Source organism: Colius striatus, chromosome 17 (assembly GCF_028858725.1).
Source record: "Colius striatus isolate bColStr4 chromosome 17, bColStr4.1.hap1, whole genome shotgun sequence".
NCBI lineage: Eukaryota > Metazoa > Chordata > Aves > Coliiformes > Coliidae > Colius > Colius striatus.
In genome coordinates this window covers 5,709,798-5,725,581 of record NC_084775.1, presented here as the reverse complement: position 1 = coordinate 5,725,581, position 15,784 = coordinate 5,709,798, and the positions used below count along the sequence as shown (strand labels likewise).

At 47.1% G+C, this 15,784-nt stretch overlaps 1 protein-coding gene across 1 annotated transcript; it reads left to right on the top strand.

The window, feature by feature from the left end:
- Window positions 1–481: 481 nt before the first annotated feature.
- RAB35 (RAB35, member RAS oncogene family) lies at window positions 482–15,423 on the top strand. Its single transcript, XM_062010193.1, has 6 exons — window positions 482–636; window positions 4,318–4,368; window positions 5,141–5,264; window positions 11,899–12,023; window positions 12,128–12,252; window positions 12,782–15,423. The coding sequence occupies exons 1-6, from the start codon at window positions 585–587 to the stop codon at window positions 12,908–12,910; spliced, it is 606 nt and encodes a 201-aa protein (XP_061866177.1). The 5' UTR covers window positions 482–584; the 3' UTR covers window positions 12,911–15,423.
- Window positions 15,424–15,784: the final 361 nt, after the last annotated feature.

The window sequence follows — 15,784 nt, the reverse complement described above, 5'->3', positions numbered from 1 at the left end:
CTGCGCACGCTGCCGCTTTGGTGCGCTGCCGTCTTGTCGAGGCACAACACGCTCCTGGCCGCGGGGTCTGCTCCTGTGCCCTCTCCCACGGCAGCGCCGGGGCTTCCTCACGCCTCTGCTGCTGCCCCGAGGCAGGCCGGCCTCCCTCCCTGCTGAGGGGAGCGCCCACGAGCCGAGCACAGCGCTGCCTGCCCGAGGCGCAGCCCCGGGGGATAAGATGTACCCGCGGAACGGGCGCGGGGCAGAGCGGGGCGGGAGGAACGGCCGCGGCCCCGGCGCACCGCCCCGTCCCTCCCGGCCGCGGCCCCGGCGCGCTGCCCAGCCCCTCACGGCCGCATCATGGCGGGCGCGGCGCGCGCCGCCTCAGGCCGCCTCAGGCCCCAGCCGTGCGGCGCAGGCGCGGGGGCCGGGGCGGGCTGGGCGCAGGCGCGGGGGCCGGGGCGGGCTGGGCGCAGGCGCCGCGCCGCCGCTGTCAGTTCCGGCTGTTTGTTCGGGAAGTGGATCCGGCCCGCAGCCGCCGCCGCCCCCTCCCTCCCCCCTCCCCGCTCGCTCCGCCGCCCGCGGCCGCTCCCGCCGCCCCGGCCATGGCCCGGGACTACGATCACCTCTTCAAGCTGCTCATCATCGGCGACAGCGGTGAGAGCGGCCGGGCGGCGCGGCGCGGCCCGGGGGGCGGGGGTAGGCCGCTGGCGGGGTGGCCGCCCCTCGCCTCCGCCTGGGCCGTGAGGGGCCTGAGGGCGGCGGCGGGGCCGGGCCGGGAGGCCGGGAGGCGGGGAGGGGAGGGTGGCCCGGTGCCGGGGCTCCCGCGGGGCCGCGGCGGCTCGCTCCCCGGCGGCGGCTCTGCCCGGGCGGGTCGGCGGGGACCCTCGCGCCTTGAATGAGAGGGCGCTTTCGCTTGGGCTTCCTCAGGTTTTTATCTGATGAACCTGCGGAACTGGCTACCGCGGGATATTATGGTAAAGAGCTTGGGTAGGGCTCGGAAAAGGCAGCTGAGACACGTACAAGTGAGGAGCGGGCGGTGTCGGTGCCAGCATCAGCCTCGGCAAGCCGCGCGTCCGGAGCGCGCCCGCTAATCTCTTGCTGGGATGAGGAGGGAATTCCCTTCCCCTGTGACAGACAGTTTAAGGCAGGGATGGGAAGGGCTGGCTGCTCCTCAGCCCTAGGGACCGTTCTTTCCAGCATGACAACTACTACGATTTTAATGCTCTTTGTCATCTTAAATTATTCCTTCAGACTTTTCCTGTGCTTCAGCGTGCAGTCTCAGTTCTAGAGGCTCACACTCTTTGAGAAATAAATCATTGAAGAGCCGGTTGCTTTGTGTGCTTCTCGTTGTAGTGTAGGCTGCAAACACCTCAAGTAATCACGAATATGGGGCAGTCACAGATTTCTTTTAAGTACTTCTGCAGCAGCTTCAGAAACTTCTGGAGAGATGAGTGTGTGAACTCAGCCTGTGCCTGATGCTTTACTCTAGGTAGCTAAGAATTGGGACTGGGAAGATTCCTGTCTTCGGTCCAGTTCAGTGTTGGTGACTCTCCAACAGCTTAGTTTAATTTCCATGCACTGGAGAAGATGGCATCCACCCTCTGCTTTGAATAGAGGTGTGGTCCATCAGGCAGCAGGCCCCAGCATGCAGGGAGCCATGGCTTTTGGGTGAAAGCATAATGTTACACGATCTTGGTAGTTGTCACCTCCAGAAGCTTTAACTGTATGTAAAAGATTGTATTCTATACTAGACTGTGTCTGCATGAAGGAGTCTGAAGAGGGAGAAAGGGCAAGAGCTTCAAAACAGCTTCAAACCCTGGGTGCTTTTGGGAGCCTGTGGATGATTACAACCAAACGCTACGTTCTGAGTAAAGCAGTAGCTCTGTTGCTTGCTGATGAGTTTCAAAACTGTTCAGGCAAGATAAACAGGGTGGTGAAAACTCTGAGGAAGGCTTCTCATTTTGAACAATTAAGTTCAGTTTCTTAGCTGAGTCTTCTCATGTCCCTGTAGTGTATCAAGTGAGAATTGTTGGGTTGCCCGTGGTTTTCTGTTGTAATTAAGTCTCACTGTGTTGTTTGAGTATTGATTTTTCTTCTTTTGATTTTGTTTTTGCTAACACCCACCGGAAGGCTCGGTCCCTGCTTCCACAAACAGCTTGCTTGCCGTGTTTATTGATGTTTATTCCTTGCAGTAGGAAGTGGACTGATACTGGCTAGGGTGATTGTCTCATCTGCTTTCCCCTGTATGCAAATATGTCAAGAGAGTAGTAGGTTTTTGTGTTTTTAGAACAAGTCCTCTTGAAAAGCTGCTGGTGATCTCACTTGTGCCCCATATTTAAAAAGAATGCAGCTGATGTGTGTGCTGCGTGTGCTTCTTGAAGTCCCTGCAGCGTTCAGTAAGGTGTGGGTTTTAGAAACCAGTGTGGCACAGAACTTTGCTTTCCATTTTGATTTTGCAAAGCCAATAGGCTGTATTTTTTGTTTTCAGTTTTATTTCTTTTTGCTGTCTTCAACAAGCAGAGAGGCCCCTCCAGCTCTTCTGTCTTCAGCTCTTTAAATAGCTCTGTGTAGGAAGTGGAGGGTCACCAAGAGAGTGGTTTCTCTGTACGTGACTGGTGTGGGTCAGCGGTAGTGTTTGCTTACCAAGATCATTGTCATCAGGAGCACTGAGAACTTCCTGAGACCAGGAGGTTTCTCTTCTCTAGAAACTGCCAGCGTGCTGAGAGCAGTGTGGACAAGACCATGTCTGTGCAGCAGTGGACAGCCTGACACAGCCACGGTCAAGGGGAAGCTCTGCAGCATGCCCTGATGGGTTAGCAAGGTGATGTGCTTACAGGTCTGTGTGCTCCAGCATCTGCTTGCTTTTTACTGAGCTGGAGGTGAAGGTTGTTTGGTCAAGAAGCAGAGTACGTGCTGAAACCTCTTTACTTTCTCTTTTTCCTTAGCTGACTGGTGTTTTGTGGAGGTTTAGCTCTTGCTAAATAACCAGTCCTCTGTTCAAGAACTGCCTGAGGAAACTGGTACCTTTCTGAGCTCAGAGCTGTTCAGTGTATTTTTGTATTTTCTGTATTTTTTAGTAGCATTCTTCATTTTGTTTAAGATTTGTTATACTCAGTGAGAAATGAGCATGACCTCTCCAGATGTCTGGTGATTTGGACTCATTGTTGCAAATGAGACCTGATTTACTGGAATCATGCAGTTTTTTAGATTGGTTTGGAGGTTTTTTTGCTGGCAGCTGTCTTCAGATGCCAGCAGCTGAGAACTCTTGGAGTTCTATAGAGACTTTGAAGGCTTCTATGGAGAAGAACTTGAATGTTACATATCATGGAAATAATTAGCTTAAATAACTGCTGCCTGAAAAGACTTAATAGATAGTCACCCTGGTGAAGCTGGATATCCTCATCATGCCGTAGCAAACATCTATTTTTGGGGGGCGAGGGAAAGGAAGGGATGTTAATAGCAGAGATGTTAGCAGAGACAACAACTTTGAGGCACTCTAATACTCAGATTCCCTTGGTTGGATGTGCAGGAAGGAGTGAGTTTGAAGCACTGTGAAAAATTCTTCCCTGCAATAGGGTGTGATCAAGGTGCAGGCAAAGGTTTAGCAAAAACCTGCAGTGCTACTCAAAGCTCTTAGAGAAACGTTTCCTGGAATATTTTGGCGAAATGTAGGATTTCAGAAAGGTTTGTGTCCTTCCTGTGGGATGGGGAATAAGGCTGTATTGGATGGCAATGCAAGACAATGGTTCCCAACTCTCCTGTTTGGTTTAGGCTTCTGTTAAACTGTGGCCGTGATAACATAAGCTATATAGTACCAAACCCTACTCGGATTGCCAAAGTAGTCCAAATTCCACTGGTGCTCTGCAGGGCACAGCGAATGGGAAGTGAGCACTGGGGTTGGGCACGATGTGCAAGGGGGATTCAATGGAGGGGTTTACAGCAGTGTTCTGAGTGCTTAGCAGAACGTACTCATGTTTGGATCTTTCCTCAGTAAATGCAAGCCTTCTGATTGTAAACCTGCTTTCAGTTGTTACCCTTTTATGATCTTGTAGACCTAATCACAGTTTAAAAGCTACTGTTTGAGAGCTTGCTGGGGAAGGAGGGGACAAAACCACCCCTGTAGCTCTACAAGAAGTCTTGAATTGACCAAAGCGTGTTACTGAATCCTCATGGAGAGTGCTGAGGGGAATAGTTCAAGGTGGAGGGTTCTAAATTGTCTGCTGAGAGAAGATCCAAGTTAGACTTAAAAATGCAATGAATGGGTAAAATACGGTTATGTTCCCTGGCACCCAAGATGACTGTTTTCAAAGATTTTGCTGTCTTTGTTTGTCCTAGGTGTGGGCAAGAGCAGTTTGCTGTTGCGTTTTGCAGATAATACCTTCTCAGGTGAGTGTTTTGTTTACTTCGATTGGTGAACGGTCAAGGTCTGCTCCAGGGCTGTGGCTTGGCAAGGAGTTGTTGTTCTGCCTTCTGCCACTGATGGCTGTGCTAGGAATACAGGATGATTCTAACTTTGCTTCTCTTGCTCCAAGCCAATGCAAGCCATCCTGTCTGATCTTCACTTGCAGCTGAAAGTCCCACACTGTTTAAATACTGACATGATTCCAGAAATAGCGAAGGTTTTTTAGCTTATGCTGTACTCGCTGCAGACTTCCCATTGGCCACTTGGGATTTAGGTTGATTGAACATTGTGGCTAAACCACTTAAATTTGTGGCATAACTAATTCATTGGGAGGAAATTCTTAGAACAGACTGAATTCAAAGGAAGTGATTGCATGAGCATTTAAAGCAAAGCTTTGTCTCAACATTTTCACAAGTGCAGTATTTGCAGAGTTACTGTCCCTTTCTTGAGATCTTTGGGTGCTTACTCTTGACCAGCAATGCAGAAGAAAAACAATTTGGTTTTGTAACACTGAGTTTTAAAATGAAAAGGTGGCAAGGAAGAAGTGGCTTTATGGCTAGAAAAATGCTGTTATCTGCAGATAAAAATATGCAGCTCAACATGAGCTAATAGGGCAATTAAAATGATGGGCAGATAGAGGGAACCTCATACTCCTGTCCAGTCTGAGAGCTACCGCCAAATCGTGTTCACAAATGTGCTTTGAGGCACGCAAGATGAACAAGGCTTGGGAACTGACTTACCTATGCTTCCCTGCAGGCAGCTACATCACCACAATTGGGGTGGATTTTAAAATCCGGACGGTTGAGATCAATGGAGAGAAGGTGAAGCTGCAGATCTGGGACACAGCTGGACAGGAGCGCTTCCGGACCATTACATCAACGTGAGTGGAACTGGGCTTAGGGATGGACCCACGGAGCTTAGCTGGGTCTTGTAGTTGAGAGTGATGGTTTGGATATGTTAACATAGCAGTTGATTAGCTAACGCTGGATTTGTTGTCTGTACAGTGGGACTTCACTTGGCTGTTTTAGAGCTGATAGTGGTGACACTGGGTTAGGTTTGAAACTGGGATTTCAGCTTTCTTTGCTGTTGTGTGTGTTTCCTCGATGGCTTTGTCTTGTTCCTCCGCTGCTAGTTTCCAAACCGTAGGAGTTGTTTCACTGTTCTGCATACACTAGAAATCTTATCTCTGAAGCCTGTCCAAGAAGGTCTTCCTCTGATTGGATGTATTGCAGAGGTGCAGAGCACAACCGCTCCCTCAGTGTCGCAGAACTAAGGAATAGCTTTGACGTGGAAGAATAGCATTTCTGATATTTGTCTTTTGGGACTAACGCATTTTAACAGCTGTCTTTGTGTGGGGTCCTGTGGAGGCAGACACCCACACAAAGTTAACCTTTTCCTTGGTTCAGGTTCAGCTTGGTGCTCATTGTCCTTTTGAACAGCGTGTGCACAGCTTTTCCTGTTCCTGGAGAGACCACACCCAGAGCAGCAGCGGTGGGAACTAAGAATAAAACGCGTTTGTACAGTGATTGCGGTGGAGATGGGAGTGCTCACCATGGAAAGGGAAAAAGGAGCACTGGGAAATGGAACTTGTGTTTCCTTTGGGTATTGATGAAAAATAATAATTCTTGAAAGACCTGGGTGTTTTGCTTGGTCTTTCATGCCTGACTTCCCTTTTGGCTTCTGTTGGAGAGGACGATCTTTTTCAGCTGATGTACTGGTTAACCTAGAGATAAAAGCAATGAGATTGGTTGCATGTGTGTTACGTCTGAAGCGCTAGGAATGGCAAAATTGAACCTGGTGTGTGCACTGCCCCTTTCCCCTGCGCTTCTGCACGGATGTTACTGGATTACTTCCATTGTTTCTCAAGTGTTTAGCTTGAAAAAACTCAGTTGCCTCTTGTAGAGTTCCTGTGTGTGACATCACTTCTTGTTTCAGCGCTGCGGGCAGCTCCGGGCAGGAAGAGGCAAGGGGGAGGCGGCAGCAGCGTTGTGGCTCTGTCAGCTGTGTGCAGGCTGATCACAGAGCTCCCCAATTAGTGCTGAGTCAGCACATGGTCCTTCCTGTTTTCAGATGCCCTGACGCGGCTCGGAGCCGTGCTAATGAGCGCCGGTTCGTGGGGCCGATGCCAGCTGGTTCAGAAAGCTGTAGTATCCAGCGCTGAAGGGGCAGCACCAGGAAAGGACCTTCCTTTTGTCAGCAGGAATAGTTGCAGATCACACTTTGCATAGGGTTTCATGTCCATTTTTTCTTCAATTAACATTTAGAACAGATGAGCTGAAACGGGTTGAGGGCATTTGTGCCATGGCCTGTTCCAACTCTGCTACTGCTTTCTTTCCATTAGCTTTCTACCAAAGTGAGGTATATTTTGCTTCTGGGGAAGTGAAGCTTTCCTGCTGCTGTGACTCTGGTAACGTAGTTACAGAATCTTCTGTGGTCAAGGAAGAAAGGTTTGAATTTTGGATGACTTGAAGCTAAGAAGTTCTTGTGTCTGAGTCCATTTGAAGTGTTAAGGAAAACGCTTTGGGAATGCTGGTTACCTTGTCATGAGGACTCCCCTTGCTGCTATGTTGGCTAGCTCTGACCGTCTAGTGTTCACTGGTATTTTTCAAGAGGCTCTGCTCCTAAGCAATCACCTATAAAAACCAAGAGATGACAGGATTTGGATTGTGGAAATGGTTCTGTTTTTCTTCTAATTGGCAAAGTAATGTTATAATTGATTTGCTTATTCCAAACTGAGTAACAAACCGAGTTACCATGCTAGTGCTTACAAAAGGGCTTGACTCCCAAATCATGGGTGGAGTGCGAGTGAGCTGCCAACACAACAGTGTATTCATCTTTGTCTAATCTTTGACTGGAGTGAGGTTCAGAATAGAAAAAGGTGTTCCTTCGGTGTTACTGTAGGCCAGACAGGCCCTTTGCAGTTAAAGATAGAGTTCAGATTGATGTTGAGCCAAGCCTGGCAAGGAAATCTGAAATTAGAGCCCATCTGGTGATCATAGTAATAGGTTGGAAGTACTGCTGTGTAGACCTAGAGTTGCAAAATGGTAGAGGTGGCAGGAAGTTAATAGTAGAAAATTGGAAAACATTAAAAGGTTATATACTATTTTGCTTTTACTTGACTACAGCTACAGAAGCTGCAGAACAGAATAAAACTGTTCAGGAACAGAGATAAGCTGATCTGGGAGTATTCTACAGAAACTCAGGAAAAATAAGTACATCAGAATTTCAGCCTCGAAGCATAAAAGGCACCAGCTGGTTTTACTGCCTATTGAAGGTGGAAATACTGGGGTAGCTGGTGCCTAGTGGGAGGAGAGGCCAAGTTGTGTCAATTTGATTGTCATAGCACATCATCCAAACTCCAAATTTGATTGCAATTCCCCAGAGATGTAGCATGAGGTGAGTAGTTGGATTAAATGGTCTTGAAGTTCTTTTCCAACCAAAATGATTCAATGATTCAATACCAGGGGTCAGCTGTATTAGCAGGAGTGCCTAAGATGCATGTAGCACCAGTATCTGTGCTTGATTTGCTCTTGTAGGTAGGACTGCTTTGTCCTGGTTCAGGGCTGCTTTTAGGACTTAAGCTTTAAATAATAGTTGTCAGATGCTAGCTTAGGATGAGCAGTGATAGCAGAGGAGCTTTCTGCCATGCATTTGTGTGGAATGGCATGTTCAAGAGAGGGATAAGCTTTCTGACAAGATAGATTTGCTGTGTTTTTAAACCAGGTATGATGGCCAAATGACCAGTCAAGTGATCTGTGACAAGACAAGTGTGAAACCAGGTTATTAGAAGTCTCTGGAATTGATTAAATCTTTAGAAGAGTGAAAAACAAGGAAGCATGTATAGTACAAACTAATAACTAATGACCCATCTTTCCAGTTGGCCAGTTATCTTTTTTTTTTCTGGACAAATGAATGTCCTTGCCTTAGTGAACTGATGCATTCAGTGCTGCCCTGTCTGTTCTCAGTCTGACTCAGCCACTGTCACGCTTTGTGAAACTGGTTATTATAACCCCAGATGCTAATCTGGTAAAGCATCTAGTAGAAATCTGAGAACTTTCTTATTGGTGTCTTGCAGTAGGGAGTACCAGGATGAATGGCAAAACGTTCCCTTCTGCTTAGAAAGGTCATCTTTAGAGGCCTGAGGGGAGAATGCAGGTGGCTCTAGGGCATGAGTTTGCTTAACCAGTTCTGAAGATTTTCTGTATCAAGTCTGCAGTATTGTTAGGTAATGTTTCAAGGGCAGTAAGCTTTGGGCTTAAAGTGTCTTTAAATATTATTCTACAGGTAAAACAAGCAACTTAAGTGTTTATTTCAGCTTAAATGTAGCATTTCTAAGTCTGTTGCACACCAAAGCTAAATGTAAAGCCTTTAGACCTAGGTAACTTTTCCAAACAGATGAAAGATAATTAGCTACTACCAAATGCAGCTCAGATTTTATTATCTTTCACCTCAGTGGGATGCTTTCATGGACATTCTAACCATGAATAACTGTTCCACAACTTGTGGACAGTTCTACAGTATCAGTCAGTCCTTGAATGGGAAGCTGAGATGAGAACTTCATTTCTCTTCCACTTTCATTTCTGTGGCCTCCATCTTCCCTGAAATGTGGATGAGATTAGAAGATAAGGCATTCTTTCCTTAGTGTCAAAGCCTCAGCTACCTCTTGGTTGCCAAAAGCACAAAATTTACACCTACTCCTCCCTCAATACCAAAAGCCCCATCTGTTCCCTACTTGCCAAAGCCTACAACTTGTTATAAAAGCATCTCTGCACTGCATCATTCTGAAATTTAAAGTGTGGGACAGTATAAATCAGATTTTGTTTTCTAGTACTGTCCTGCACTTGGGGTTGGAGAATCTTTGCTGTACTTGTTAAGCCTAAAATGTTATCTAGGACACGAGGCTGTACCTCACAAATGACAGAAAGCAGCAGGACTAGCTTTCTGAGAAAGATCTGTGTTATGGGGCTTAAGAGGTACAGAATAAAAGGTAGTTGTGATCTTATCTCTTGGGCTGCTAAAAGGTAATGTCAGCCAATGGAGAAAATGTCATTTTGGTGTAGATAAGGGGTTGGCAGCCTTTCTGGAATGATGCACCAGACGATTTTCCCTTCCAAAAATAGCAGCAGTGTGTGCTGGTAGGAACTCAGCAGGAGTCAGGGGTCTCTGTCTTGCACAAAGGAAGGTATTTCTGGTGAGGTGGTTGGCAATTGTAGTGCTCTGTGGCAGGAGCTCCCAGCTCCTGCAAAGTTTTAAATGCCAGAGGGGTCTGTGCTGCACGGTCCAGCCCACGGTCCTCATCCCTAGGAGCAGGCGACCGGCTGTGCTGGCGACGTGTCAGGAGTGGGATCTATATGTGCAGAGTGCATGTTATCCTACTCCCAGACATCATATGCTTTGCTGAGAAGAAACCCTAGGTGCGTGGGCAAGGTAGGAGCAGCAGGATGCTCTGCTGGGTCCTCTGGCTTGGATGACTGGGATACCAGGCGGGGTTTGATGGTGCACGCAGCAGAATGAAGCAGCTCTGCGTAGGTGTAGCTGAACCACTGCGTTTCTCTAAAGGCTGAGTGTTGTCTGTACAAATGTAATGCTTGGTGTTGGGAGGAAGCAGGAGGTCAGCCTGGGGGTTGCTGAATTAAATGGCTGTTAGGTGATAGGGAAGAATTTGAAGATAATTAGTTTACTGTTCAGATGCAGAGAAATCTTGTGTGTTGATGGGCTCCAAGATCCTTCCCTTTCTGGTGCTACCCACAGCCCATGTTTAGTGTCAGGAGAGGATGCCTGATTTTGCAACGTGTGGATTCAGGCTGTGGACTACTTTTTCCTCTTAAAAAATCTAAGTTATGAGAAAAGGTTGAGCTTGTAAGAAAGTGATGCACAAATGCAGTGCTGTAGCAAGGTTTAAAGCTATTAAAGGAACTGATTTGTGAGTGGACTAGAATATCTGAAAGTGCAGGATCTCTTATGGGCTGGGCATCAGTAGTTCTTTCCTGAGTTAGTTCTTGCCAGGGCAGGTGAATGTACAGCATAAATGACTTGTAAAACACGACATGCAAGAAGTATTTGTTTTCTGACAGTGCCCAGGTGAGCAGTAGGAATGGGCTCTCCTGCTCTGTAGCATATATGTTGTATTGCAGAGCAGCGTTGGTGCCATTGGTATCATGACAAAGGGATCATGAGAGGAAAGGGTTGGGGGGAGATGTGTGTACCCTGTGTGTGATGTGTGCCTGTCTGTGGAAATCTGTCTTGGTGGTTAAAAGCAGGGGGCTTCTGTTATGGAAGGGATGATGAGGCTGAAGGTAGAGAAGAGAGAGTGACTTTCTCCAGCACCATTAGCCAGAGTGAGCCATAGCTTTGACATCTTTTGAAGGGTAATATGTTTGAATTTGATTGAATGGCTTTGAAGCTCAAAGGAGTGTCCTTGAAGTAAATTATCAAAGAGGTCCAGAGTGGTCACAGTGGACATCAGTAAAATGTAGTAGAATGGAGGGGGCTACAAGAAGCACTGGTGGTCAGATCAAGATCTAGACATCCTGTCACAATTTAAGGGAAAATCCTTGATTTTGGTATGCTGGATTCTTGAATTTGTTTTATGAAAAATCTTTATTGATCATAAGAAAGAGGAGAAAACGAAAGGGGAAGACTGAAGCTACACAACATATAAAACCTGGATTCTGAGGAAGGCCTCACTGTCAACTGTTTCAATTGCTTTTTTCATTTGTTTGGTTTTTTGGTAAGGGATGCTTGATTTGCAGTAGGGAAAATAGTGGTAGCCCTGTGAATGTAGCTGAAAACTCAGGAGGTGGAGCTTGCTTTTTTATACATGCATATCTCTGTGTCACTCATAGAGTGCATGAGTTCTGCCTTCAGGAGATTCATGGAGGTTATAATGTTGGAACTTGAACTCAGATCATTTTTCTTGAGTATCAGAATTGCTCGTTGTCTTTTAAAGGTGCTTATTGCCCAAATCTAATGGGAATACACTGAAACAGCTTATTTTTAATGGCTAAAGGTAGCAGAGCGCACGGAGCGCACATATGGAGTCGATCTGTTGAGTAGGAAGGTGTGATCAGAACACAGTCGCTCAACAAGACAGGAATTTTTGTGAGCTCAAGAGAGCTGTGACTGAGGGTTGAGTATATTTGGAGATCTGCTGAAATATGTAGTCTGGAAGTGGTCTTTCACAGAGAACAGAGTTACTGCAATAACTTGATGTGTCTTGTCCAGTGCCAAGGTTCCCGTCGCAGCCAGTTCCGAGGGCGTACTGGGGACACCGCTGCCTTTTGCTCGTGTAGCTGGAAGTCAGCATTCATCTCTGAAGGCTTTGATAACCCAAACAAGGAAGTAAACTGTAGTCTTTGGACTTTGAAACCTGCTAGCTGTTTTAGAAGGAGATGTGGGCACTGGTTGAAGTGACTTGGGGATTTATTATGAACCTCGTAGAAGCCAAGTGAAAGAGAAAGGACTGGGAAGGTGATCCGTAGCTTGGGTTAACGTTGTCTTTTCCTTCTCCATAGGTATTACAGAGGAACACATGGGGTGATTGTGGTCTACGATGTAACCAGTGCAGAATCCTTTGTGAATGTAAAACGGTGGTTGCATGAAATTAATCAAAACTGTGATGATGTCTGCCGGATACTAGGTGAGTTTCTGAGCAGGGAGTTACAGCACCTTACTGTGTGAGCTGACCTGCTGAAGTATCAAACTGACTTTTTGCTTTGTCCTCTCCTTTCGTTTTTTTTTTAGTGGGGAATAAGAACGATGACCCAGAGCGAAAAGTGGTAGAAACAGAAGATGCCTATAAATTTGCTGGCCAGATGGAGATCCAGTTGTTTGAGACCAGCGCCAAAGAAAATATTAATGTGGAAGAGGTAATAGAATATGCAGAAGAGCATAGATTTGGGGATATTGGTTTGGGAAAAAAGTAACAATTACGTCCTTCCCATCGAGGAAGAAAGATAAAATGTCTTGTATGAGTTGCAAGTGAGTAGGTAAAATGTCAAAAGAGATCTCCAACTGTGTTTGGAAGAGTTGGTGGAGTGAAATGAAGGAGCCCACGCTGCATTTTCACACCAGCTTTACAGTGCTAACATGTTAGGCATGGTCTCAGGAAAGACTTGTCACTAGGGAGAATGCTTCTAGGGGGTAGAAGTCTTCACTCCTGGCCTCAACTGCCGAACTGACCTGTTTTTATTTACTGCCTTGGGAAAGGGGATAGAGGAGTTATTGATTTAGCTTAGGAGTGGGGTGGGAACGTACTGCTGGGCCATAGTGGGTTGAGGAAGATCACTGAACCGTTACTGAAATGTCTCCACAAGCAGAGTTGTTGCCAAACAACAGCATCACCCAAAAGCCAGCCTGAGCTCCTGGGTGGTCTGACCTGGCTTGTTTCTCTTGCAGATGTTTAATTGCATTACAGAGCTAGTCCTGCGAGCAAAGAAAGAAAACTTAGCAAAGCAGCAACAGCAGCAACAGAATGATGTGGTGAAGCTAACGAAGAACAGTAAAAGGAAGAAGCGGTGCTGCTAATGCCCCTTCCCTGCTGCAGAGACTCTGCTCTCAGACAGATCAGCCCCTCCAGCTAGACTCGGGCAATTCCACTGGGGCAGGCTTTGGGAGGACTTTCTCAGTTTTGTGCCGTTATTTAAAGATTATTTTTTCTCCATGTTTTCTATCAAGAGGCGCTGGCACCTTTACCACTTCAGTGCCAAGAAGGTATCGGAAGGAATCTTGTCCCCCTCTCCTCCCCTGCTCATTCCAGTGCGCCTTGTAGACAAGAGGGACGTTGCCTACCAAGTGGACTAATTAACCCAAGAGTTTGTATATAATGTATATTGCTTTAACCAGCCTCGCCTCCCCGTTGTCGCTTTGGCTTATGCCTTCTTAATGTCAACCAATCATGGACTGCAGAGCTCCTCTTTTTAAAGAAATAGTACAAAGTTCTTAATTCGAGTTGGCCCCAGGCTGGCAGCAGCTGCTTCCTGGGGCCTCCAGCTTCATTTCTGTTGGGCTCCAGGCTGGCAACTGGTGCCCCTGGGGCCTGCAACTCCATCTGGAGTTCCAGGCTTCTACTGGGGCTCAGTCTCTGTTTTTCTAGGTACCAGGATTGCAGGTGTTGCTGCTGGAGCCTGGGGTTTCACTTCACCAGCCCCCTGGGCTGGCAGCTGGTACTGCTGCTGGGGCCTTGAATTTCAGTTTGCCATGATCCAGATCTGTTGCTGGGTCCTTGGGTTTCACCTTCTTGCGCTGCAGCCCAGCTGTTCCTGTGCTCTCCTTTAGTTTGTATCAAGATACTGAAAAACAAACTGACCTGCAGAAGTGGGATTTATTTGGATAAAACTTTCTTTTTTTAAAAGAACACAAGCCCCAAACACGAAGTTTAACTCCTTTGACCTCTGCTTCTGGTCCTGAGTGAGGGTCCATTTCTTTTGAGAACAACAAAAACCATGTGATTCTGCCAAAAGCCCCCTAAACTTCTCCTCGTTGTCCTGTCCACAAATAGGCAATCTGAACTGGAATGTGAATTTTGGTGGCAAAGCTTTTGTTTTTGAGAGAGAAAAGGCATGAAAATGAATCCAGCTGTTGTGGGATTGAGGACTGAATATGAAAGCTGCTGCAGGATCATTCCCAGGATTCTTCAGTTAGAAAGGAGGACTGCTGTTTAAAGGAACAGGAAGCTTGTTTGCTTGGGTTTGTGGTGGTGGAGGATCACTCTTGGAAACAAACTGGTCTCGCTGTGCTAAGCACCATTTGCTGGCTCTGGCTGGCCGTTCTGGGGCAGCTGGGGCTCGGTTCCTCGCCGGAACAGATGTCGTTAAAGGTGGAGAGTGTATGTGCGTGGAACTGAGCCATCGACTGTCTGGGCTGTACATGCTCAGCACCTGAATCATGGCCTAGATCAGAGTTTTAAAAAAGAAGAATTCTTCCTTACAATGACTAAAAGGCAAGGAGGATATGGCTTCCTTTCAGACCCTGAGGCAGGGGTACCCATGTGTCAGCAGCGGCCCCGTGGGGTCGATGGCCAGAGTCTGGTAGGATCCGATTCACCGATGTCCGTGAGCACCCCATCAGCCCAATTCTCTGCCTTCCTCCCCCTGCCCCCCAGGAGAGGCTAAATTTTAGTCACTTATTCTGCCTGCATTTTTTTTTGGTGTAGATTTTCCAGGTGGTGGTGAGAGCCCTGGTGATACAATCACGTCACAGTCAATCACTTGAAAGACTTCTTAAGATGATGAATGTGTAACACGTTTTTGTTCTTAATTGGTTCAGGTGCTGGGGGTGTGTATCCAGCTGCCTTCACCCAGCTCTTTTCTTCACATATCTTTCATTGGTAATCCAAGAATCAGAAGGAGGTGGGGTGATAGTGGTGATACAGAACGAGGTGATGCTGCTGGTGTGAGCTCTGGGAATTGTACAACTTGGGCAGCTGTGGAAGGTGACGGCTTAAGTGACACGAGTCCCTCCTGTCTGCTTCCCAGCGGGTCAGGCCTCACAGCCTTCCCCTTGCATCAGGGCTGTCCTGTCATGGTTGCTACTTGCAGATTGAAGGGCCCAGCTGTGTTGCTTTGGGACTCTCGTGGGAGTGTGTGTGCTGATCTAGGAGGGGAGTGACTCCATACAGGCAGAAGTAAAGGAAATGTCTGAATTTACTGGAAATGATGCAATAAAATGAGGAAATGGTGCACCCAAGCCTGGAGTGTTCTCTTATATGGGAAGATTGGTCCTCTTTGAGTCCAGGTCTTTGTGGCCACGATTTGAACTGTGCCAATCCAGGTGTCCCAGCTTCTTGGCTGAAAGGGGGACCCTTTTTGTGTTTTTCCCTAGAGCTGGCTGTAGAGGAGCAGTCACCTCTGCTCTTGCCACTGACTGTTCAATTGGAAGGGGTGGGGACTGTGTCTCTAGTGGTGCTGATGTGAAGTTTCCTAAGTGTTGAGCAATGGAATGTCTAACTGGTTTGTTAGGATTATTTCTGTAATGAAAGTTTCTAATTATGCTTTTTAAATAATTTTTAAAAACTAAAAATAAAGGTTACAAGCTGCCAAGTCTTTTTGAAGGCTCTTGTTTCCTCTGCTGTCCAGCATCTGGAGGTGGAGCGGGGTGAGCCAGGGGTGAGCTCTTCTGCTGCATGTGGACGACTTTCTTCCTGGGAGGGGATACTGGCCAAACCAGAGTTAATGCTCTCAAATGTGTCATTGCTGTTCTGGTTTTAAATGTGAATGAAGGAGAAAGCTGGAACTGGTCACCTAATTTCTGTGTGCAGGCAAGATGCTCATGAGTTTGCTCGTATCTTTTGTCTTCAAGAAAAAGTGTTGAGTGAGCTTTCAAAGCTTCTCCTGAAAGGCAGCAGGGTCAGACCCTGAGATGATGAAAATGCATCTGGAGCCTCTCTTGGGAATGGAGCAT

Coding starts and splice junctions, on each gene's coding strand:
- RAB35 (XM_062010193.1), top strand. CDS start 585: ATGGCCCGGGACTACGATCACCTCTTCAAGCTGCTCATCATCGGCGAC. Junction 4,369..5,140: donor TGCAGATAATACCTTCTCAG/GTGAGTGTTTTG, acceptor GCTTCCCTGCAG/GCAGCTACATCACCACAATT. Junction 5,265..11,898: donor TTCCGGACCATTACATCAAC/GTGAGTGGAACT, acceptor CCTTCTCCATAG/GTATTACAGAGGAACACATG.